The 25,708-nt window shown below is 39.8% G+C and overlaps 1 protein-coding gene across 4 annotated transcripts; it reads right to left on the minus strand.

The window, feature by feature from the left end:
• Window positions 1-527: 527 nt before the first annotated feature.
• Window positions 528-25,708, minus strand: LOC104897398 (ubiquitin-like-specific protease 1D). 4 transcript variants are annotated; one of them, XM_048646344.2, is made up of 14 exons: window positions 25,062-25,706; window positions 23,907-23,958; window positions 21,537-21,640; window positions 21,174-21,448; window positions 19,472-19,517; window positions 19,161-19,234; window positions 19,024-19,056; window positions 18,805-18,865; window positions 10,333-10,425; window positions 8,157-8,254; window positions 2,839-2,961; window positions 1,757-1,871; window positions 1,225-1,332; window positions 528-1,125 (listed from the first exon to the last, which is right to left on the minus strand). In XM_048646344.2, the coding sequence occupies exons 1-14, from the start codon at window positions 25,428-25,430 to the stop codon at window positions 958-960; spliced, it is 1,719 nt and encodes a 572-aa protein (XP_048502301.1). In that variant the 5' UTR covers window positions 25,431-25,706; the 3' UTR covers window positions 528-957. The 4 variants fall into 4 exon arrangements, with proteins under 4 accessions (XP_048502301.1, XP_010682566.2, XP_048502302.1 ...); XM_010684264.4 differs by having other exon boundaries at window positions 10,333-10,435; window positions 18,805-18,900; window positions 25,062-25,705; XM_048646345.2 differs by lacking the exon at window positions 8,157-8,254 and having other exon boundaries at window positions 18,805-18,900; window positions 25,062-25,707.

Below are 25,708 nucleotides of genomic sequence, written 5' to 3' on the forward strand. Positions count from 1 at the left end.
TATGTTTTCCATTGTTAGCCCTTTCTGTCGTTCCTGCTCCTAGTTCAGGGTAAGGGACATGTTACATCATGGATTGTAAGTGAAAAAAATGATTCAACAATCCTTTGGTGTGAAGTGCACGTTATTCTAATTGATTTTTTTTTTCCGTCAAAAAAAACAATTAATTAGAATAACGTGCACTTCACACCAAAGGTTGAGGGGAGGACTTCACGAATGCACATAATATATACATTCTACAATTTTGGATATTTTCTGGTTACAAAATACATGCGAACATCTCTTTTTAATGTAACTATTCATTCCTTCAAATTTCAATCACATGAATCTGCTGCCTTTGTGAGTGCGCTCGCGCTCTCTCTCTCAGTTAACTGAGATCGGATATCTTGGCGACCTGAAAAAATTAAAATATATATCTACGCAAAGCACTTTATATTGTGGAACTGATTATCGCAACCAAACACAAAAAGAAGGCTATTCTTAAGTATTGAAAACAGATGAAGCCAAGCACTGGACACAGAAGAGCAGAGTTCTGCTGAGCAACGAAGCAAATGACACCATTTTTATTACCTCTTGCTCCAAAAATCTTCTATACAAAAATATAAGAGCATGATAGATGCTACTGGTGAATGAAGCTAAGATGACTTTCACAGGCCAACATTGTTGATTACAGAATTTCTCCAGATTCTGTACATTTGACAAGAAAACCTTTGAAAAAACCCGCCTCTGGCTTATATCCTCCCCACAACTTTCTACAATTTAATGATGGGGTCATGAACAGGACCCTACTTCTAATCTAATCTATACAAAGTTTAACTAGATAATGTATGTGCAGCTCCTATGCATCATTACCCTCGTTGGCACTGTAAGTCGTAGGTATTAGGGAAAGAAAGCTCTGAACTTCACTCTGCAGCAATTAGTCAATACCAAGTATAGGGACACAGCAATATGTTTCATTTGTCATGTAATTTCAGTGCGATCTATTTTTTCAGCAGTTGCAGACAATGACACGGGTTCCCAGGTACATTTGTCGTTTCTTAGTGCCTTGTGGAATTCCTCTTGGAGTATCCTTTTGATTTTTCCTCTCAAACTCGAGGCCTCCTGAGGTTTGAACCAGTTCTTACCAAACTGGAAATAGAGTAGTGCAGGTAAGTGAGTACGTCTAAGCATACCAGCAAAGAGAAAAAGTTGTGAAACTGACATCCCAATAGGGATCTGGTAACGTACCATAGATAGATCTTGCTTCCTCAGCCTTTCAGGTGCCTGTTGAATGAAGCGCTCCATGTAGTACAGCACAAAAAGACCACAATCATAATCATTAGTCTGACGAGGAACCTGCATTGAGATGGAAAGAGGGAATAGAAACGAAAAAACGTCAAAGTTTAAGATGAGCGATGCCGCCTCCCTGTTATGCATCCCAATAGAAGGTCTAGGAAGGTCCAAAGAGATGCAACCTTACTCTAAAATTACAGTTACACATTCTCAATTCAAGCAATAGCTGCCCAGATTTGGATGTCAGTGATGGGGGTAAGCATTTCGGTGAGATTATATATAGAACTTCCAGGTCTCTCAAGGAAATAGCTTCAATTGGAGCTTATAAAGCCATGCAAGAAGATAGACTGAACCAAACGGAATACCTCATTAAAGCCGCCAAAAAAAAGGAAATGCAAACCCCACGCCCCCCCCCCCCCCCTCCCCCCCAACAGAAGGAAAAGTTGCAAAGGAAAGAAGAAAAAGGGATATAATATAAGGTAATTACCGTGATAATTTTCTGCTCAATTCTTCGGGGAAGATTTTTCCATATCCTGTCACTTATGGGGACATTAGCAGCACCAACATCTTCATTTAAAATGTCCCGCTCATTTTTCAACAAACTGAGCAAAGCATAAGTCGGTCAGTTTAAAAAACTGCATCTTAATTCTTATCCATTGGTAAGAACTTCATTATCCATTCTGTGAAGTGCTGTACCATAACGTATGTTTAAATCATGCAGAGATCCAGGCACTTCCTTTATCATAGCAGCCACTATAATCCATTATTAGAAAAAATAAATAATGATACAGCAACTATGATACATCAATTTAATCGTATCAGACACTATAATTCATCATCAGCCTGAGTACATATTGAACAGAAAATGGAGCTCAGACACCATAGCAGTAGAAGAAGTCCATGCAAACCGTAGTGATTCACTAGGGTATACCTGAATCATAATCTGAAATTGATCATTATCATTGTGAACCATAAGGTCAAGCTAGAGGGAAACTCATCGGCAAGCTAGACCCATTCGACTTGGAATTCATTGGTCCTAGTTCACCTCCACTAAAATGCTACTTATACATATCCTATACACTGGGTAGATGCGAAATCACACATATTCAGACTGGCTCTTTCACTTTGTCATAACTAAGAAAAGGGGGCAAGTTCTGGGGAAAGGGGGTTTACAATCAGGCATCCCATGTTTATTTTGGTATGAAGAGCAACAATTTGGAAGGTCAGAGTACTGCTTTATGTAATTCCTCTCATTCTACTTCATATTACTAAGGATTTCTTCTTTTTAGTACTGCTAATTTTTTCAGGGAACATTTCAATATCATCTTCTGCTGCTTCTTGTATAACTTTCCCATAATTCAAAGTATTCAAACTTCTCTACAATATTGGTACATGGATGGCAAAACCATATGCCACCATCCTAGCTGCTTGATAACAGAAGGGGCAGAACACACCACCACCATGAATCGCTTGTCGGTGTGCAACTGGTTTAGATTCACATTTGCAATCACAATTTAAGAGCCATAGCTTAACGATGTATAATACCATACTACAATAAAGTTCTCTCACCTTTTAATATTATCAAAGATCAAACTACTAGAGTGCAATCCCAACGAATCTAGATGAAGTATGATTGGTCCTGATTCATCTTCCTCATCAGGGATGCATATTATCACCAAGCTCCAATGATTGCTGCAGACAAAAGGAAAGTATGCATCGATATTAGAGGGTAACTTACAAGGGCATCCAACAAACGGTTAAGGGGAGATGACAATTGGCACATGTTCGTTTACCAGGACAAATTAGACATTAGATTTGGCACTGAAGGAAGAAGCACTGAAAAGTAAAGTTCATTGAACCGACCAGTAAACCTTATTCACACTCATTGACATTCATGAAATCACTGTCACATCTTCAAATAACTAAATCATGTAGCTTATAGAAACACATGAACACATATTACTACAAACAGCCTCCCATTTCCCATCGGTTATTCCTGATCTTGAAAGCTCTAGCTTAAAAAACAATTTAAGTTGCATATAGAATTTAAGACTTCATGGAAATAGAAACTCATGAGAGCTTACGAGCTTCGGTTAGGCTTGTGATGAGACCTACTTGTTTTTCGGTTTTTTATACTACGGCGTGAAAAGACTCAAGACGGACAGTGGTGACCTCCTATAAGCTTGACATCTCTTCACATGCTATACTGCTCACGACGGTGGCTCCATATGGTATCAACAAAATCCCAGCTTTCTTCCCAAAAATATGCAGCACTAGTGCCTTGTAAGGAACATGATTGATCCTTCATGACCACTTTAAAGAGTATGTGTACACTATTCTTCACTTTAATGGGCATTCATCCATTACTACTAAAACAAAAACCAAAAATGACACGTCACTCGCTAAAAAAATTGCGCCTAAATCATTTGTGAGATATTGTAGGAAATAAAATCTTCTATTTTTTTTTTTTTTTGATAAGGAAAGAAGGACTTAAAAACATCCTTGCGGATGATAAGAGAGAAATCAACATCAAAAGGGGGAGCATAGAAAACCAAAGAGCAATGTTGATGACCCCAAGAGGCCATAAAATCTGCTGCCCTATTAGCCTCCCTGAAGATGTGGAAAATCCTGAAACAAGCAAACTCCCAGAGATCAACTTCGACATCAGAAATAATATTTGCAATCTCCCACGGAATAGACCAGGTTTTCTTAATAGAATTAATAACCACAAGATTGTCACCCTCGATGATAACATCCTTGACGCCAAGCTCAACAGCCGCTCGAACACCAGCTCGCAGCCCCCAAGCTTCAGCTTGGAGAATCGAAATCGAAGACCCAAGAGACTGGGCACCCGCTTAAATGACCCACCAGCATCATCCCGGATGACAAAGCCATATGAAGACTGCCCGTTCTGAAGCTTTGAACCATCAAAATTTAATTTAACAAACCCCACAGGAGGACGGGCCCAAATGACAAAATCTCCCTGACGAGGCGCTTTGCCAGCCTTTTGACGTGGAGAGACAGAAACCTCCCACCCATTCAGCTCCTCTCCCGAAGAGCGGAGCCAACCAGAGAAGAAGTTCTTGGTAACTAAGGCAGCTGAAGAAAAAGAAATAGAGGCATTTTGAAAAATCACTTGATTCCTAAAATACCAAACAAACCACCAACCAATAGCAGTCTGACAGAATACATGAACCGGAACCATCGACTTATAAGAATTAATAATCAGATTAAAAGGCTGATGAACCAAATGGGACAGCACACGAGGATCAGGCCACGCATAATCATCGTGAAGTTTAGCAAAGGTATCGATCATAAAGGGGCAAGAAAAACAGAGATGATTAATAGATTCTGAGTGGAAGTTACAAAAGGAACATTCTTGAGGAAGAAAAATATGGCTTCGTTCAAGTCGCATCTTAGAAGGTAAACCATCATTGCATGCTTTCCAAAGAAAAAAATTTACCTTAGAAGGTACACGAAGCTTCAAGATCCAAGCATAATCCACAGGAATCATTCTCTCATTAAAAAACCCTTGGGCTAGTCTCGCTCCAGACTTGACCGAATATTCCCCATCCGCTGTAAGTCCCCACATCAGAGAATCCGGCTGAGAATGGACAGGAATAAAAAGCGAACAAATCCTATCAACTAACTGAGGGGGAAGACAGGAAGACAACTTTGCCCGATCCCAACACTTATTGGGCAAAATAAAATCAACAACTCGAATAGAGTCAGCATATGGAGGGGGAGGGGAAACAGAAGCTAGCGGATATTGAAATACCCAATTATCGACCCAGAAACGAATAGCCTCCCCACTCCCTATTTGCCACCGCAATCCTTGGCTAAAAAGATCTCTCAGACTCATAAGATTTTTCCACTGCCACGAAGCTAAAAAAATCTTCTATTGAAACCAATGTATCTTCTTTAACAGGAAAATCTCCAGATAATCTTAAATTATATCTTTTAAACTAATTCTGTAAAGATGTGAATTAATTATGAAGATTTTAGATTCAAAATATTCAAAAACTAGCTCATAATGAGATGGAAAAGCAATATTGAAGAATCAAAACTAACACCTGTTCACTCTTTTGAAGGAGCCAAGCTATCTCTTAACACGTCACTTGTGTTTTCTAAAAGAACAAACATTCAGATGTTAGTCCTTAATTCAGCTTCTAAATGGATACTCCAACTCCTCTTTCCCTCAACAAGAACATGAACTAACAGAGACAAAAACTTGTGCAGCACAATCTAACTGCTGAGTCCAGCATTGTCTCACCCAAGCGAATTCTAAGCATCCAGAAATGAAATATATTATTAAACCTATCACATAAGACACCAGAAACAAATGTCTGCTGTAAGCTTCAACCAACTTAATAACACCCTCCTCCTGACCAGAAGTGTTGTTTATAAATACAAGGTGATTGAGGTCCATTCGTGCAAATCGTAATTATTAGATTAAAAAAGCAATAACATCCCTCAAGTTGCTATTTGGACAAGAGAAAGAAGCTCAGGATGCACTGAAATTCATCTGGTTTCCAGATAGCAGGTGAGTATGCAGACCTATGTAGCACAGGTACTTCTTCTAAGTTACGTACTCATACCCGCACCCGATACGATACATATCCTGTATTGGTATGCGTACCCAATCCTAAATTTTGAAATCTTGACGTATCTGTGTGCAACCTAGAATCCTAGATGCAGACATCCTCAAAGAACAATAGCTCTTGTGTGTGGTGATATTTTCCTCACAACTTTATTCACTCCCATGACAAAGATGATTTATCATATAGCAAACAGAACAGAATCATGAATCATGATATTATAGATAACAGACCTACACATAAAATCCACATAACATAGATGATACCATCACTATAGAAGTGCATCACGTGCATCAAATTCCAAATTAATTTAAGCACACTATATCATTCATAACTTGCCAAGATCTCGGTAAAAGAGATAGTGATCACAAGTGTAGACAAAGACCCAAGTACCAGCCGTTCCATTTCTTAAAACAAATACCTATTTGCAATGAAAGATGGGAGTCACCACCAATGAGGACACCCCTACATGGCTAAAAGAGACAAATCAGACAATTATTGACTATGAAGACTTCCCAACAAACAGTACATGAAAGTAGAGATAACCAAAAGGAATTTTCTTCACAGCAGCCAATTATTCAACAACAAAGCCAAAGCCTTAATCGCATAGCAATGGGGTCAATTGCACAAGTCAAATTTTATTTCAGGTGGTCGCCTACATTCATCCTCTTCATTCTTTTCTACAAAGTACTATATGCTCCCACAAACCTAATATCTTCATATTGTATCTAACACCATCCATTCAAGTCATCTCTAGCCTCCCTCGGTTGCTTCATCTAGATGACATCTCACATGCTCAAACCAACGTGACGGTTGTCTCTTAGCTTATCCTCAATGTCTAAAACTCCATCTCTCATATGACTATCTTCATTTTGAATTCTAGATCTTAATGTGTTCCCACACGTTTATTTTATCTCAATATGTGCATCTCCGCTACCCCCATCTTCCCAATATAATCCAAGTCCAATTTGACCCCGGAATTCTAATGTTTTGAGTCTTTGGACCCATTGCTCCAATTCAACATTAACCCATCTTTAGGAATATCCACCAACATAATATCATCTGCAAACAACATGCATCACAATGACCATGGTAGCTCATCCGGGATAGGTTATATTATTTTACCTATCACTACCTCCAAGAAAATAGGACTTATTGCAACTTGATGTGGTCCTCTTGTAGTCAGAAAATCCTATGTTACCCCACACATCTTAAGATTTGTTTTCACATGCCAATACATGTCCTTAGCTAAGCCAATATATTTACAAAGAATACCTTTCTTCCATATTTCCCACCAAAGCATGAATTTACCTTACTAAAAGTCTTCTCTTTGTCAGTTAGATTCATATGCTATTCCTTCTCCGGCCCTCGCACTCTAATATTTCATTATGTCTAATTTCCCACCATACCATGGTATGATTCATAAAATCTATCCCATATAATTTAAGCAGTCTTGGGCATTGTGTGTCACCTACTACCTTACATAAATTGGTATCAAAGTGTTTTTCCTCCAATCTTGCAGTTTTTTGTTTGTCCTCCAAAGCTTGTTGAATAAAGTATGTTAAACCAATCAATACAAACCTTCCCTAGGCATCTCCAAACCTTGACAGCGATACTAGCATTTTCTTCAGTTTCATACTCTTCAATGTCGTCTACCTCCATTCTCTGAATTCTTCACATGTACCCTGGAAATACTTTTCGCTCTTCAATAGAGATGTAAAATGCAACCTCATTTGGCTTTCATCAACGAACTCATCAAAGTATTCTTTCCACCAATCATGAATTTCTCTATCCTAGGCTGGAAGATCCTTTGATATTTTACCCCACACATTTCACAATTAAGAAGTCCTTGTTCGACACTTGTCTTCTTGTAGCTATAGTTTATTGATTTATCTTTCATCTGCCCTCAAGTTTAGTTATCAATACCTTCTGATACCTTTAACTTTGCTTATCGAATGGCTTCTTTTACCGTCACCTTGGTGTCCTTATATTTTGCAGCTATATCTTCATTCCTACATTTTCCCAGCGGTGAATAGCATTTTCTTCCTAATTGCTACTTTAAAGGCAGCAAGTTATTCACAGAAGAAAATTTTATGCAAGAGCCCGGAAAAAAGTGGGATGTCAAAGTGATATTATGCTGTCATCCATGCAGAAAATGAAGAAAACATAATAGTGATAATACATATCAAACATTGGGGAGTAGCCCCTGCTGACTTCAATTGAAACATTAAACTAGATATACACTTCTAGGCTTCTAGCAGAACCCCAAATGAGAATGTTCAAACTTACTCATCATTTATAGGAAGAAATATATATGCCTTCTGAAATATATTGACACCTTTCCACCACCTCCTAAACTTCATGAAGAAAGCTTCCTTGTCACTCTTCTACATTGAAGCAAAAGAAAGACTCATTAATGGGATGTTTAGCATCAGGTGATCTTCAAAAATACAAAAAAGCAGAAGCAGATTTTGAGCACCTAACAATCAAAAGCAGACATTTTGCTACTGCGTTCATTGTATACCTGTTTCCTTTTTTTTCTCTCCTTTTAGGAGGCAAGCCTGGTGTTACTACGTAGCGATAAATTCCGGCACTTGGAATGGGCAGGGGGGAATAACTCACAAGCTGACTTTTCCTGGGATTCATGGAAGGGTTTATCGAGAGAGCATTGCAAGAAGGTGGTCCATCATACTTATTACTAAGTTTGCTAATTAAACATTTTGTTCTGTCCACAAACTCCACATACTAGTGGTTTTAAAAGTGTTTCCAAGAAAATGTCCGTAGCTCACAGGCTCATAAAAACATTGTAGTTGTATGATGAACTATAAATTGAAAAGACAAGAACAAAAGCTTCTCCCAGCCTGTATAGATTCTTCAATCCACATGGACTCCAACATCCACCTCTCATTCTCCACCCAGATTTTGAAGGGAGGGGGGGTTAGACTATTATCTCATGTAACCCTATATACTTAAGCCAACTGCTCATGTAACCCCTAACTCTGAAAACCTCAATAAAGTAACAATTAACAGAAAGCCACCAAATCATTAATAATTTTGCTACTTTCAATTTTGAAACAGCAAAAACCTTTTTGTAAATCTTGAACAAATCAAAAACAATAAAAGATAACTCCAACCCCCCCCCCCTTATGCCCTTCCTTTGAGACCCCTGGCTGAGTACAGCCCCATCCCCGCAGCTCCTAATCCAGCATGGTACGACCAGAAAAAAGGCACACAAAACCACTTTAAAACTACCGCAAAGACTCCACATCCACCCCTAACTATTGTCCACGTCACTTTCAAAGTCACCATCATTTCACATCACTTAGAAGTCAGAACCATTACTTCCACCAGCCAAAATCTCTCCAGAGGCTATCACTTACTCCATAAAACACCCCCCAGACATAACCTTCAAGTCAACAATATCTCAATCACCCACAACCACCAACAGAGAGGATAGTAGAGAGAGTGAGAGGGAAAAATCTAGCCTTCTACATACTAGAGGTGAAAACCACAGCAATTCAAGCATTGTAGTCATTTAATGATGTTTCTAGCACCAGCAGTTCAACAGCAAAACAAGGTGAAGGCCTGGAGGGGGATTATTCACAAGAAGGGGAGAAAGAGTGAGGCAACTGCAGCAGGGAGTAAGAGAGAACGTTCGTAGATAAGGGGAGAGGAGTGGAGGTTTCACACAAAAAGGGGAAAGGACAAAGAGGACGCGTATTGAAGGTAAAAGAAAAGGGGGTTACTTGTTTATTGGCCGATCCTTTAATTTGAAGATAGGCCAAACGTTATTCCAAATCAGATAGTTGCGTAAGTATTAACAAGTTAGTTTTTCCATCCAATTTAAGGAGGGTTTCAAGATTCAGGATTACCAACAAAGGCGATCATTATATGGAGGTTACATGCAAAGATGACCTTAAAGGGTTATACAAGTTAATTTCTATTTTAAAGCCAAAATAAGTGATTCCAAAAAAAAAAAAACTGATTTTCGAACCCTCTTTATGCTCATGCCATGTCAAGATGATGTAGAAAAGTAAAATCCAAAACCAATCAGTTGCCAAGTGGTCAACCTTATTCTGAAACACATAAAAGAATCATTGGTTTAACACTACATTGATCCAGATAAAAGATAGAAACAGATCAACTATGCCTGATGGCTAAGCCTCCTACTTGTTAGGAAAATACTGGCTGGAAGAAAAGACTATTACAAACATAGAATCAGTGACAGATCATGCTCAACAACCAAAACCCATAATGAAAGAAGACGTGAACCTAAAGTAAAACAGCTTCAGGAACATGCAAAAAGGAAAAAGAAAAAAGAAATCAGTCAAGAAAGTAATATGCTGATACGTAACACAAATACCAAAAAGGACACATCAAAACTCCAAAACAATCGAGTAAACCAGAAGTACAGAATAGTGCCTCCATTCAGTAGGGGTGAGAATAGATGGATTTCAGGGTGTACCTGGTATGCCACAGCCTCTTGGAGCTTGCTGTAAAAGTATGTATTGAAAAAATAGAAACCATGCTGAGGTGTATCGGCAGAAGAGCACAGTTCCTGGAGATATCTAGCATTTTAAACAGCAAGTTAGACACTGAAAAGTTAGTCTCACCGACAAAAAAATTACTAATCATTAGGATCTATCATCATCTTTAACTGGATAATTGGATCAACTCAAACACAGGCACATGTCTAATGACCGATATACACCATAACTCAACCTGCTCCTCAATTTTCAAATACACCCAACGTAGGAAAAACATTCCAATTGCGGCCTTAATTGTTATTATGGTCACAAATCATGGAAGTGTCATCTCGTAGTGTTACATTGCAAATCATTACAGTTGCGAGATTAATTGACAAACTGATAAAGTTCGTTATTGTAATTCAAGTTTTTCCAAAATGCTATTACGTTATACTTAAAACTAAACTTTTTCCACGTCATGTCTTACTGTTTTTAAACTCTTGTCTAAGATATAAGTATAAATTTTCATGAGCCACAAAACTCTGTAAATAAGCTTCTCACTTTATAATCAATATTGCAGGCACTACAAAAGGCAAAGAATCAAAATCACAAACAGAACCAACTGAGGAAATAAAGGAGAGACAAAAAAAAAAAAAAAAAAATCAGGCTTCCATGTAAGACTACACAGCAGGATGAAGGTTACATCTCAAACATTTTCGCGACAAAGAAGATCAGAACTAGCTGTCTCTAAAGACTAAAAGAAAGAGAACTCATGTCAGGAGAACTCAGAGGCGACTCTTGAACAAACTGCTCAACAATGAAAACAGACAGATGTATTTAAAACTCTTTTAGATAGAGCAATGAACTAAAAGTATTATGCACATCTAGGGATTGTCACTTCGTGCAAAAAAAAATAAAATATATATTTCCTCAAACACTTCCTTACATTGAACATACGAGGGAAACCCCCCCCCCCCCAACCCTCGAAAGAATAAGGAGATGGTAAAAGAAGGATCTCAGTTTCTCAGAGAAACAATGGGCTTGTATGTTCAGCTTCAACAGGCTCCCACTTAACTAGGATCGTGAAACAATTGCTATAGCACCCCATCACAAAGTAAAATGAAAATGAAAACCACTAAGGTAATATTGCATCCAAGATAAACAATGCAACATATTCCAAGCATAAAGTCTCACAAAGGACTGCAAAGGAAATAAAGATTTCTATGAAGTCCACGTGGATGAAGAAGAAAAATCTCCATAATGGGCTTCAAGAATTCAGTAGAATTTATATGGTGTGTTGACCTTATATACCGGTAGTTAGAAAAAAGCCCAACAGAAGAAAAGGGAGTCACACCTCATTGAACCAGAAACTCTAGTACATATAGAACTTGACCAACCAAAGGTGAGGATAAGAATGACAATGGGGTTAAATTCTACTAGAGATGCAACTTCCTTCAAAATGCTCCTCTGTCACCAAAAAGAATATACACCTATTGTACAACTAAAGCCATCGCTGAAAAAGGAGAGTAACGAAAGATCTAGATATTTTTGCTAATCATCATCTGACTGGACCACAACAAATCTTTCGCCTCAGAACTCTGAAGTGTAATATTGAAAGTAACAGCTACCCATTCATATATCTAGGCAGGCATAATATTTCCCAGCTCACATTCCAAGAGCCAGTTCATGAATTTCCAACCATTTCTACTCTAAGAATACTATGGAAATCTACCAAGTAACAAAACTTCATCTTACTCGAAAAGACTTTCTATTATGAGCCTTTTCAATTTGGTATCCAAGTCCCTCATGAATTTAGCCTTGACAATATTTGTATTCTACTTTTCTCATAGTTTATCAGTTGGTAGCTCCGCGCATTTCCACCTGCCTTCTTCCACTAGAGCGAGAGTCAACCTAACTGGTTTCCTGCAAACCTTCTCAGTCTGAATTGTGTCCACATACGCCTTTACTAGACAGCCCTCTTTAAGAATGGCCATTTACAGGGAGCTGCTCATGGGAAAGAAGTTGATTCCTGAAATGTGATATTAGCACTCATCCCAAGAAAATCATCTTTCATATCCATATATGAGAGAATTTTCTGACTCTCACTTCAGGAAAGCAAGGAAGGTGCTGGAAATCAACATGGGACTGAGGACACTGGAAAGAAATTAACCACTTGTGCAAGAAGGGGCAAGAAGGGTATTACACCAGAAGAAGACAAGGGCAGAGCATGACAGCTGTAGCAGAATATTCTTAGGGAATTGTACCTAGGACTGATCTTATGATTATTCCTTGGTGAGGTGTCCGGGCAGGAAACTTCTGTAAATCAGGAAGGAAGCTTCCCTGGCTCCACTGGTAGTATAAATAGTAGATGAGGAATAAGCTAAGGCATAGAAGAATCTCCTTTAAAACTTTCTTGTTGTAGTTGGAGAGAACTCACCTCTCGAAAGTGAGCCCAGTTGTATTGATCCAGGGGATTTTCCCTCATTTAATACATCATATCCTTAGTTTACTTGCCCTAAAATCAGTCTCTCTAGCTGGTTTCCAGCAAACCTGGTATCAGAGCAAGGTGGTAGCCATGGCCCCCACTCAAATACAAAGGGTGGAGCAGTTGGAACTGGATTTCGCTGGAATGCACGCCACCCTCAACGAAGTGATGATGAATCAACAAACTATGGCAGAGAAGTTGTCTGGAGAAATGGCTCAGATGGGCCAACGTCTCGATGGAAGAGCGGACCGGGACAGAGAAAATCAGGAGTTGGCGATGAATTTGTTAAGGGAAGAACAGAAGAAATTTATGGCTGAAATGAGGGCGGTGTTTGTAGCCCCCAGAACTTCGCAAGATTCTTCCGCCACCTACAGTGTTCACCAACCACCTCCATTTAACCCACCTCCTAGACCACCCTTCCAACCACCACTACAACCCCCCCTTCAACCCCCACCGTTTAACCCACACGAACAACCGGAAGAAACTCCCATACGACCACCACCCTACACTCCAAACACACCCACCCAAACCCATGGGAATTGGAGGTTCAAGAAATTAGACTTACCGTTGTTCGATGGAATTAACCCTGATGGGTGGATACTGAGGGCCGAACGGTATTTCAAGTTCCACCGCCTTGAGGAGACGGAGAAAGTCGAAGCGACGGTCGTGGCGCTCGAAGGAGATGCTTTGCTTTGGTTCCAGTGAGAAAATGGCCGGAGAGAAATCCAACGGTGGGAAGAATTGAAAGCTCTAATTTTGCGCCAATTCCGACCCACGGCGGCGGGGACACTACACGAGCAGTGGTTGGGGCATGAACAACTCCAAGAGGGAGTATCCGAGTATAGACGACGCTTCATTGAACTGCTAGCGCCCTTGGCAGGAATACCTGAAGAAATAGCCAAGGGCCAATTCCTCATGGGGCTTAATGAGGATATTCGGGCTGAGGTACGGCTTTTGGGCCCAAGGAGTTTGGAGGTAGCAATGGATTTGGCCATCAAGGTGGAGGAGAAATTGAGGTGGGCCCAGCCCAAAAGAAACCTTAATGGACCCAGAACAACTGGAACCTATCCTACCCTAACCCAAAGCCGTTTTTACCCAAGCTCTCACCCCACAGCCTTCCAGACCGAATCCACCTAGCCCACCATCCAAAACCAGAAAACTTACCCTCCCCAATCTTTCTCTCACTATAACCCACCCAAATCTGGCCAACCCATTAATTTTTCGAGATCCATGGGCGAAGTGAGGAGACTCACGGATCAGGAGATACAATCCAAACGAGAAAAGGGATTGTGTTTCAGGTGCGACGACAAGTGACATGTGGGACACCGCTGCCGGAAAAAAAGAGCTCAGCGTTCTCATGAGCTGCGAAGAAAGTGGGGAAGAGGAGGCGGAGCCCTTGGCGGCTGATGGTGGAACAGATTCGGGTCAGGTGGAGTTGGAGGTGAGTCAACCCGAAATTTCCCTAAACTCAGTAATGGGCTTCAACCACCCGAAGACTATGAAACTAAAGGGGACAGTCCAAGATCAAGAAGTGGTGGTGATGATTGACCCCGGGGCCACCCACAATTTCATATCCACCACCCTCGTGAAGAAGCTAGGACTGGCGGTCACTCCCACCCGCGGATTTGGGGTCACCTTGGGCACCGGCGAAATAGTCCAAGGACATGGAGAATGTAAGTCCATCTTGTTACAGCTTCAAAGTATTGAAATTATTGAAAATTTTCTTCCTCTTGAGTTGGGCAACTATGACCTGATATTGGGAATACAATGGCTTGAAAAGTTGGGAACCATGACCAATAATTGGAAGACCCAAACCATTAAATTCTCTGTGGGACAGGAAACAATAACCTTAAAAGGGGATCCATCGTTAGGCAGGACTCTAGTATCCCTGCGAACGATGATGAAGACGATTACCAAAGGAGGAATGGGGTACTTAGTGGAGTTTAATGGTCTGGAGGGAGAGCAGGAGCATAACCACCACCACAAAATTCCACCCTGCCTGACACGCATCCTAGCCGAACACCAAGAAATCTTCTCTATGCCCAACACCCTACCCCCAGTCCGAGGCCATGAACACGCTGTGGTGCTGAAGGAAGGCAACGATCCCATTAGCGTCAGACCCTTCAGGTATCCCCAGATTCAAAAGGATGAAATAGAAAACCTTATCCATGATATGTTGCAAGCCGGGCTCATTAGGCCCTCCTCCAGCCCTTTTTCCAGTCCGGTTCTTCTAGTGAAAAAACGGTGGTAGTTGGAGATTCTGTGTAGACTACCGTACCCTCAACAAATCCACTGTACCCGACAAGTACCCTATACCCATGATTGATGAACTCCTTGATGAATTGAGGGGAGCCGCCATTTTTTCCAAACTGGACCTGAAATCCGATTACCATCAGATTAGAATGAAAGAGGGGGATGAACACAAAATCGCTTTTCGCACTCACCAAGGGCATTATGAATTTTTGGTGATGCCCTTTGGCCTAACCAATGCACCCGCAACCTTCCAATCCTTGATGAATGAAGTCTTCAAACCCTACCTCCGAAAATTCATCTTGGTTTTCTTTGATGACATCCTAATTTACAGCCCCTCCCTTGAACTCCACAAAGAACACTTAGACCTAGCCCTCTCACAACTTGCCAAACACCAGCTCTATGTGAATGCAGAGAAGTGCGAATTTGGGGAGCCCAAGATAGCCTACTTGGGCCATGTGATATCTAAAGCAGGAGTTTCTGTGGATCAGTCCAAAATTACAACCATGACTGAGTGGCCACAGCCCACGAACATCAAAGGATTGAGGGGATTTTTGGGTCTCACAGGGTATTACCGAAAGTTTGTAGCAGGCTATGCTAAAATTGCCTCCCCCCTAACTCAACTACTCAAGAAGGACAACTTCATATGGACCCCAAAAGCCAACCAAGCCTTCCTCACCCTTAAACAAGCCATGACATCTGTACCCACATTGGCGATGCCCGATTTTTCCAAGCCCTTCATAGTGAAGACAGATGCGTCTAGCTATGGGTTGGGGGCTGTTCTATCCCAAGAAGGACACCCTATAGCCTTCTTTAGCCAGACATTGGGTCCTCGGGCTAAGTTAAAATCAATTTATGAGAAGGAGCTTATGGCAATTGTCTTGGCTGTAATGAAATGGAGGCACTATTTATTGGGTCGAAGGTTCACCATCAAAACCGACCAACAGAGTCTCAAATTTCTTATGGAGCAGCGAAAGATTGGTCTTCAATACCAAAGGTGGGTTAGTAAGCTGCTGGGATTCACCTTTGATATCAGTTTCAGGTCCGGGAACACTAACATTGTAGCGGACGCTTTGTCAAGGCAACACGGGGGAAAATTGGAGCTGGGATCCCTCACCACATCCTGCACCTTCGCTTGGGAGAAATGGCTGCTAGCCATAAAGCAGGACCCATTCATTGCACAAGTAACTCAACAGGTACTTAAAGGGGAAGGGCACCCAAAGGGGTTCACAGTGGAACGAGGTCAGTTGTTGTACAAGGGAAGGCTGGTCCTGCCCAGCAAGTGCCCCCTTATTGCAGATCTTCTACGAGAGTACCACGATGGGCCAATAGGAGGTCACTCAGGGGACCTCAAGACATACTACAGACTCTCTTCAGAGTGGTATTGGCCTGGGATGTGCAGGGAAGTAGCCAAATATGTCCAAGCTTGCCACACTTGTCAACAAAGCAAACAATCCTCACTGACCCCACCCAGGGGGTTTACTGCAGCCCCTACCCATTCCTCATCAGGTTTGGGAAGAAATCAGCATGGATTTCATAGAAGGCCTCCCAATCTCTCATGGTAAGGATTCCATACTCGTGGTAGTTGACAGATTAACAAAATATGCTCATTTTATTGGGCTAAGGCACCCCTTTACCGCTCCCATAGTAGCTGAAATCTTCACTAAAGAAGTCATTAGGCTTCATGGCACACCTCTCACCATAGTCTCAGACCGGGATAAGGTGTTCCTCAGTATTTTCTGGAAAGAAATCTTCAAGCTGCAAGGTACAGCCCTACATCACAGCACCTCCTACCACCCTCAAACAGACGGGCAAACAGAAGTTGTGAACAAAGTCCTTGAAAGTTATCTGAGATGTTTCATTGGGGGAAAACCTAAATCTTGGGTCAGGTGGCTCCACTGGGCTGAATACTGGTACAATACCAGTTGGCATGCATCTACCCTCTGCACTCCTTTCCAGGCCTTATATGGGAGACCACCCCCCCACCTCACCAGATACACTGGCAGGCAGACCTTAGTATCATCAGTGGAGGAACAGTTAATGGAACGGGATGCAATATTGGATGACCTCAAATTTAACCTGCTAAGGGCACAACAGCACATGAAGCAATACGAGGATGGAAAGAGAAGAGAGCTGTCATTCAAGGTAGGTGAGCCAGCTTACCTTAAACTCCAACCTTATAGACAGAAGTCCCTGTCTAAATCAGCAAATGACAAACTGGCCGCCAGGTTTTATGGTCCTTTTGAGGTGTTGGAACAAGTGGGCCCTGTCGCTTACAAACTGAACCTTCCCCCTATGTCCAGGATACATCCTGTCTTTCATGTATCCCAGCTCAAGCACTCTGTTGGCCCTATCCCAGTCAACCCCACAATTCCACCCCAATTGTCTGCAGAGTTGGTGATGGAGATAGTCCCCGAAGCACTCTTGAACATCAGGGCCCCCTTCCCTTGAACATCAGGGCCCCTGCATTGGACAATTCTCAACCCACGGAGGTCCTCATCAAATGGAAAGACCTACCTTCCTATGAAGCTACCTGGGAAGACTTCACCATGATGGCCGAGAGATTTCCAACCTTCCACCTTGAGGACAAGGTGGCTCTTTGGGGGACGAGTAATGCTGGAAATCAACATGGGACTGAGGGCACTGGAAAGAAATTAATCACTTATGCAAGAAGGGGCAAGAAGGGTATTACACCAGAAGAAGACAAGGGCAGAGCATGACAGCTGTAGCAGAATATTCTTAGGGAATTGTACCTAGGACTGATCTTATGATTATTCCTTGGTGAGGTGTCCGGGCAGGAAACTTCTGTAAATCAGGAAGGAAGCTTCCCTGGCTCCACTGGTAGTATAAATAGTAGACTGAGGAATAAGCTAAGGCATAGAAGAATCTCCTTTAAAACTTTCTTGTTGTAGTTGGATAGAACTCACCTCTCGAAAGTGAGCCCAGTTGTATTGATCCAGGGGATTTTCCCTCATTTAATACATCATATCCTTAGTTTACTTGCCCTAAAATCAGTCTCTCTAGCTGGTTTCCAGCAGAAGGCACCAGCCAAAGACAAGATAGAGAGCAGAACTATCAGGAGGGACACAGATTTCACAAGAAATCAAAGTTTCTACCTGCTTTAGCAATTGAGGGAAGAGGAGCAGGATAACCAGTACGAGGGTGAATTAGTCTTTGGGAATGATATTGGCATCCCTCGTAACAGAGAGAATCGTACCAATATGAAGTTCTCCATGTACCAAATAGCCTTTTAGATAAATCACTTAAAGAAAAGAACGCATTGAAGTTGAAGGATCTGATTTACTACCTCCAATTACCAATAATAACTTAATTAAGTGTCTCAAGTTTTAACCTTACACTAAGCAAAGCTCAATTGCTCATCATAAAAAGTATGAATTCCGGATGGGAAGATTAAATAAATCATCAATAGCAATAGTAACCATCAAACCTCTCGCGTTTTGAAGATCAATCGAGCCCATGGTAAAAGCAGGTAATAGTGTTCTAACCCGCAATCATATTAGATAAACTACTCCTAGTTCTGTGGATATTATACAAGAGAGGTAGTATGTGATAGGCATCAAGTAAAAAGTAGTTTATATTGTAATATTAACGTGATTCGAAGAGGATGGGATTCACTACAACTTTTTCATTCTCAAAATGCAGATTTTGTAGAACTAATAAAATTGCAGGTCATAAGTTTACTTCTGCTCTCTGCAGAAAGGTGATGATCATATACCTTACATAAAAGTTCATAATAGTCGAAGTCAAGCACTCTCCAGGTTCTAGGCATTTCAATTCTGCGCGAAATATTTCAAGAGATTCAGGATCCTCCCTGCATGAAAGTAAAGCAGATAGAAAAATGTAAACAATAAGAAGTTCACACGAACAGACGTCTCAAAAAGGATCAGATAGTCTGCTGTGTAAGCATGTGCTGATTTGAAGGGGAAAAAAATACCTAGATGGATAATAGATCTTTCCCTCGTTAGACCTGTAAATATGCAGAGTAAATATACTTTGGCATTATTTAAATAACAGGGAGGTAGAAGAGGGGAAATACTCGATCCAGAGAAAAAAGAGCTAAGGTTCTCAAACCTTGACAGTAGTTCTTTAGCTTCTTGTTGTCTCTCAAGAAGCTCAGGTTCCTCCTCATCCACCAAAACAACAGCCTGCACGTGGTTTTCAGTGCAACAGATTATCATATTATATTTCTTCCCCGTCTTTAAAAAATTAACCAATCCAATAATCTCAACAACAATGGTTCATTTTGCTCTCACGCCAATAGACATTTTACTGGATAGTATTACATCAAGTCAAATCATGCATGCCGGGCAACTTCTATCATATAAAAGATTCTCCATCTGAATCTAGAAAAAGTTGGAGGGGGGGGGGGGGGGGAGAAATACCTCCTCATTATTTGAGCCATTTGAATTCAGAGCTTGAGAATCATCACTGTAGAAAGATTAACAGTCAAATTCACACAAAATTTAATCCAAATAAAAGTTGAACAGACATTTCACTTTCAAGTGACATTTGGAACATAATATGAACACAGTTGTATATAAAATCTCATAATAATATTCCAAAAGACTAAAGGTGTCACATCAACCTTAATCTTGTTCTAAAACTCATTAAGCGTGGCCAGCATGAAAAGAAAAACACGGAAGAGTGTATATGCAATGACATACAAGATGCAAAATTTTCTCTTTCTCACATAAGAAATACCCGCCCATTTTTTATGATAAGGTATTTCAGCCCAAAAAAGTTAGTTTCAAAATATATCAAAATATAAGACATTCTAAAATACCGAGGCGGCATTAAATGCAATTTCATGATATCAGAATAAGACTATAGCTTATTATTATTATCAATACAATATTTAGTGTCAAATTTTAATACATATGCAAATGTCACTAAAGCTAACTAAATTATTAATATGCATAGAAGGGGGTAGTCTTATATTTGATGCATAAATTCACAACTTAAAAAGGGACTTAAGAAAACTGTCCAAGCCTTCTAGGATATACTTCCTCCGTTTTTTCAGATGACCTGTTTACACTTTTCACACTATTCACATACATGACTTTGACTATCTCATGTAACTTGTACTCGAGGAATAGCATAGTCATGTATGATCTTGTTAGATTCGTCTCAATGTATATTTTCCGAATATAAATTTTTTGTAGTTTTTGCTTATTGATAATTAAATATATAAAGGTTCAAAATAGTGTCTCGGGAAGGGTGCCCAAAGGAAATGAGTCAACTAAAAGAATAAGAGGAAGTAATAAATAAAAAAATACTTCCTTTGTTCTTCATGAATCACTCTATATGGCTTGGGCACACATATTCAAATGGAAAAATTAGCGACGTATGTAAGACAAGTGGGTCCAAATACCATGTGAAAAAGTAGGTACGTAAGAGAAACATTTTTAATAATGGGTTTGAAGTGATTAATACAGAACAAAAGAAGTAATAGACATGTAGCAAACAAAAATGTGGATGATATCAAATGACACAAGAAAAAAACAAAAGGAAAATAACACAATTTCGACTTTGGTCTATGCAAATTGTAGACACCCAGTTAACCAACAAAAAACCACACAGAAAAGGAAAACACCATTGACCAATACACAAAATTGTTTACAACATATGAGATCTAAAACAATCATAATAGTTATTAGGATTGTCAGACTATATACTTGCTACTGAACCAGTAAATGCAACAGCCAACTCTAAACAAGGACATGAAAGCAACTTAAAACAAGAGAAATTATTGACTTGAATCAGATTAACAAGAGCAAAAACAACTGCATCAGCATCAACAGGAAAAAATAAATTCATACAATTTGAGAAAAAATGACCAGCCCGTAGGTAGAGCCGTATACCCCATTGTGCCACTTTTGCTATCGTAACTTCAGAGGATGCAATACTAAAAGATTTTGGCGGAACCCTACCTCTAATAAACCACAGATCCAGTAGGACCTCCTGATAGAACATTCCACTAATTACGCAAGTCTTAAAGCCATAAAGGAGAAAGAGAAAGCGACGGTGAGATAATAGAACAAATTCGAAAAAACCAAAAATAAAAAGAAAATAAGCTATGCATACTTGTCACCAAATAAGCTAGCTATCTTCTCCCTTATATGAGGAAGAGAGACAGTTGAAGAATTCTTGCCAGCCAGCTTTCCATTCAAACGCATAAATTTTCCACCTTTGCGAGAAGAACGATCGCCAGGATTCCATGCAGCAAATTCTTTTGACAACATCCCGGGTTTTGCTTTTTTGCTTTGTGGTAACTTCTCAGCTGACTTCCTTTTCGACTTGTCACAGCGATTCAAATGTGAAATTTCACAGTCAAATGCATTACTTGCTTGATTGCTGGTCTGCAATGTATTCGCAGTTAAAATGGATGCACTAATTAGCAACAACAAGAAAGAGTAGATGACTGAAGCCACATGATAGAAGATATACATTCTGTTCCAGTTTTGGATTATCCTCTTCCAACTTCTTTATAAAGGAGGAGGCAAACGGTGACATTGCAGAGGATTGAGATGCTTGCGGTCCACCTAAAGCACCTATAGCATCAGTTGGTGTTTCCTTTGTTAGTCCTCTTTGAAAAATACTAAAATAAAAGGGAGATAGGAAACAAGACTAGTGTATCTTGAGTATCGCATACAGCAGGTAACGTAAACATTTAGCAAACTAATAATACTTATAGCATGATGCTTTGAACTTTGACATGCCATTACAAGTAATCATAACCAAAAGGAGCAAAACGACACAACACAGGACTATCAATGGTTTACAATCTACAAACCTTCTAATAGATAGCAAGTTGGGAAGTATTAACCAAGCAAATTTGTTTGCCTCACAAGTCCCATGCTAACATCAAATACATCCCAGATAAAAGCTAATTACAGCATCCAAAACAAAAGCGAGTCAAGATAGCCCATTCTACAAATTGCATGTTGGTGGGTTTGGTCGAACATAAGGCAATTGCATATATCATTACTCCATTGTTACGGAGAAATGAGACAGAGAGGCATCTGAAACTCAATCAGCATAAAGTATTGATGGAAAAGGCATAAGCCTCCAGTTTATTCTCAATCTTGTACTTCCCCCGATCTAAAATAAATGCAACACTTACTATTTTCAGAAGTTACAAAATAAATGCAGTGTTACTCTATTTTGGCATTGAGTTCTCTCTATCAAATCATCACATGAGTTCCTTTTTTTTATTTCTCACTATCTCTCTCCTCTCCTTGGTTCTTGTGCCTCCCCCTATGTTACACTTATTTTAAAAAGGAGGAAGTACGATATAACAGAACTAGCATTATTTCAATGTCGAATTATCACTAATACTATTTCTGACCATCATGCACATTGCTGCCAAGTAATTTTGGATGCTAAACACAGAAATAGTTGGCCACAAGATGATAGATCAACAATCAGTTACAACAAAATATAATAACTCAAAACTCCATGGTCAGAGACCTGGGTCATGCAAAAATATATAGCACTTGGCATCAGGAAGATATAACTCTGTAAGGACAGGAAGCAACACTCAGAACACACACAAACAAAGCATCTCATCCATTTGACATCCTTTTCTTATCTAAAAAATATATTTCAACATCGGATTCACCCTAGAATAACCCAGTGATATTACCTTCATTCATTGGAGAAAGCATGTCCAAATGAGCATGGCCACAAAAATTTCATTTATCAAGCTGACATTGGATTCTAAAAATACCTAAGCCTTCAAAAAAGATAAAACTTCCTCTAATATGTCCAAATCAATAACATAGCAAGTCCGTTATTAATTTTGCCTTACATCTACTCAGCAAGCAGCACCTCTCTAGTTGATTTTAATTGTTACCAAGGCGATTCAATAAGTCATACAAGCTGATTTTGCTAAGTGTTCTAGCAGAGTTTGAATAATAAGCTCAACAGAGTTTGGCTCCAGGACAATGATGAGAACCCATCTCTCTACATAATCGCAGGTACATAAATACTACTTGCTTACATGTATCAGAAGAGTAGTCTCAAACATGTGCCTAGCACCATGACTTACCAACCTAAATTCCTAACGAATTTGAACTATATGCTACACAACAAGAAACAGTACACCATAGAGAAAATAAAAATGATTAATCTACAACCCACAGAAGAAATCTGATACATATGAAATGGTTGCGATGACACCACATTCAACAAAGAAAATTCACCACAGACCCCTCATACTATCACTTAATGCACAAAATACCTCCAAATTTCAGAATTTTCCACCTTGTATCCCTACACTATGTGGTTGTTTGGTTGATATGAGAAAACATGGAAAATTGAAATTCCTAGGAATTAATATTGGTGAGTTGTTTGGTTGACAACAAAATAGCAAAATGAAGGAATTAGAAATTCCTAGGAATTTTGAGTTCCCACAAAATGGAGGAAGTTACTTACCTAGGTCCCCCTAGGTAAGTAGAAATTCCCATGGGAATTTAATTCCCCCATTGTCAACCAAACAATTTAGCCAATTTCCCATGAATTTGATTAAGTAATTTATTTCCTATGAATTGCAATTTCATGGGAATTTTGACTTCCCATGAAAACCAAACGACCACTATAAAGTAGTGGAGAGTGTAGCCCTAGGAATGCAGAGCAAACACACTATAAGTATTAAGGCTTTAGCATAAATAAAGCACAATATGTCTGTGCATCAGCCCTCAAGATGATGTAGCTCATGAACAAGAAAGTCAAAGAACCTCAAGAGTCAATGTTACAATCTTAGCTGACATGGGCAGGTTTATTAAAAAATGAATGATCCAAGGAAAATGACATCACCATTAATATTCGAACTCCCAGAGTACACTGGCTTCTTGCATCCATGAGCCACCTGTTTGTTTACCAAAAAGTTAAAACAATACCACTTTTGAAATTCTCCAAGCATATAATACCCCATTCAAGGTATATGCAGAACGCATTGTGGCACAAAATAATACAAGCACAAGCTTAAAAGTGTAAATGTATAGAACAGCTGACAGTAACCAGAACAACATATATATAATATCATGATTCACCTTCCTCAAGAAACAACCAGTATCTTTTGCCTAACATTACCAACATCCAACAATCCTCAAAATCATCTCAAAGAAATAGAAAAACTATACGACACCCTTAACATATAGGACCCCAGAACCAGGCATGGAGCATCATGATCCTTAGAGCCAGCTATTCCCTGCCCAGGCAGAGGCATAGAAACCCTCACATAAAAGCATAAGATATTCTTACATCCCCACAAACTAAACAACAACGGTAGCTATCAAAGTAAATTCGGGGTCAACAATGTTTATGCAGCTCCTCTATCATTAGTTATTTAGTTATAGACAACTAATTGAACAAAATGAAACCGACATTGGAGATGGCAAAATACTCCCTTCTTTTCGTGTAGCTAAATTCATCTATTCTCGCATCTCCAGTTTCAAGCATAATTAGCTTTTTCAACTTCAAAGATGGCAATAATAACAAAAGACCACTTTTGAACCTCAAAAACAGTGAAGTCTAACCATCAAACATATCCAAACCTCACCTCTATGATGCATGCAATCACCACTATATCATCAAAAGAACACTAACCAAAATTACTCTCATAAAAAGCAACAACATTATACAATAAAAGTATCCTAAATTTTCAATTAGAGTACGTTTGGTATGATCGAAAACATTTCTCCATGAATATTACTTTTCCATTGTTCGGTTTGATGGAAAACTATTAAGTCAAGAAGGAGCAAATGAAGCTCTTAGTATAAGAAACCGGAGGAGAATAGTTTTCCTTTAAATTTTCGGACCAAAATGTTTACAAAGCGATGAAAAACTCTTTTCCGCCTTAGTTTTCGTTTTTAAATCCCTCGTCCAACCAAACAACGGAAAATGAAGAAAATCGTTTTCCTGGAGCCTAACAATGTAGTACACCAAAGTAAAAAGGGGGCAAAATTCGACCTCTTGTTCACGGCGATGGCGGCGACGGTCCAATTCGCCCTGCCACAACTCCATTTTAGCCTTAAGTTTAGCACCTTTATCATTCAATTTAGCTGATAATGTAGAAAAACTCTTAGAAGTTCTATCAATCATACTCTCCAATTCATGATCAGACTTAAACGATAAATCTTCCACACCACAAGAATCATTATCCGACGAATCCTTCTCCTTTTCCGGCAATCTTCGCCGTCGATTAGCCGACACAACAACAATCTTCGCCACTGCTTTATCATCATCGGCGCTTAAAAGCTCCGTAAAATCGATATCTAAACGCTTTTTCTTACCGACGCTATTGTCGGCGGTAGTTTCCGATTTCTCTTCATCCGCCATTGTTGACGGAGCTTCGAAGGTCGGAATTTCTCTGCAATTGGAAGTGATGAAAGAGAGTGTGTAGTTGGAGGAGAGAGAAAGTGAAGAAAAAAGGGTTGAAAGTTGAAAATGGTGGAAGAAATTTTAGGAATTATTGGAAGTAGTAGAAAACAACGAGGGTTTTTACAGGGGTTGATGCGCAATTTTGTTCGAATTTCCAACTCCTCATTGCCTTAGTAGTAGTAGTAGACTAGTAGTAGTAGTGAGGAAAGTTTGGGCATCTTTGGAAGAAGAAAAAA

This window comes from Beta vulgaris, chromosome 6 (genome assembly GCF_026745355.1).
Source record: "Beta vulgaris subsp. vulgaris cultivar EL10 chromosome 6, EL10.2, whole genome shotgun sequence".
Taxonomy (NCBI): Eukaryota; Viridiplantae; Streptophyta; class Magnoliopsida; order Caryophyllales; family Amaranthaceae; genus Beta; species Beta vulgaris.

Coding starts and splice junctions, on each gene's coding strand:
- LOC104897398 (XM_010684264.4), bottom strand. CDS start 25,430: ATGGCGGATGAAGAGAAATCGGAAACTACCGCCGACAATAGCGTCGGT. Junction 19,057..19,160: donor GCTAAAGAACTACTGTCAAG/GTTTGAGAACCT, acceptor GCATATTTACAG/GTCTAACGAGGGAAAGATCT. Junction 2,962..8,156: donor TTTCTTCCTATAAATGATGA/GTAAGTTTGAAC, acceptor TTTTGTCTGCAG/CAATCATTGGAGCTTGGTGA.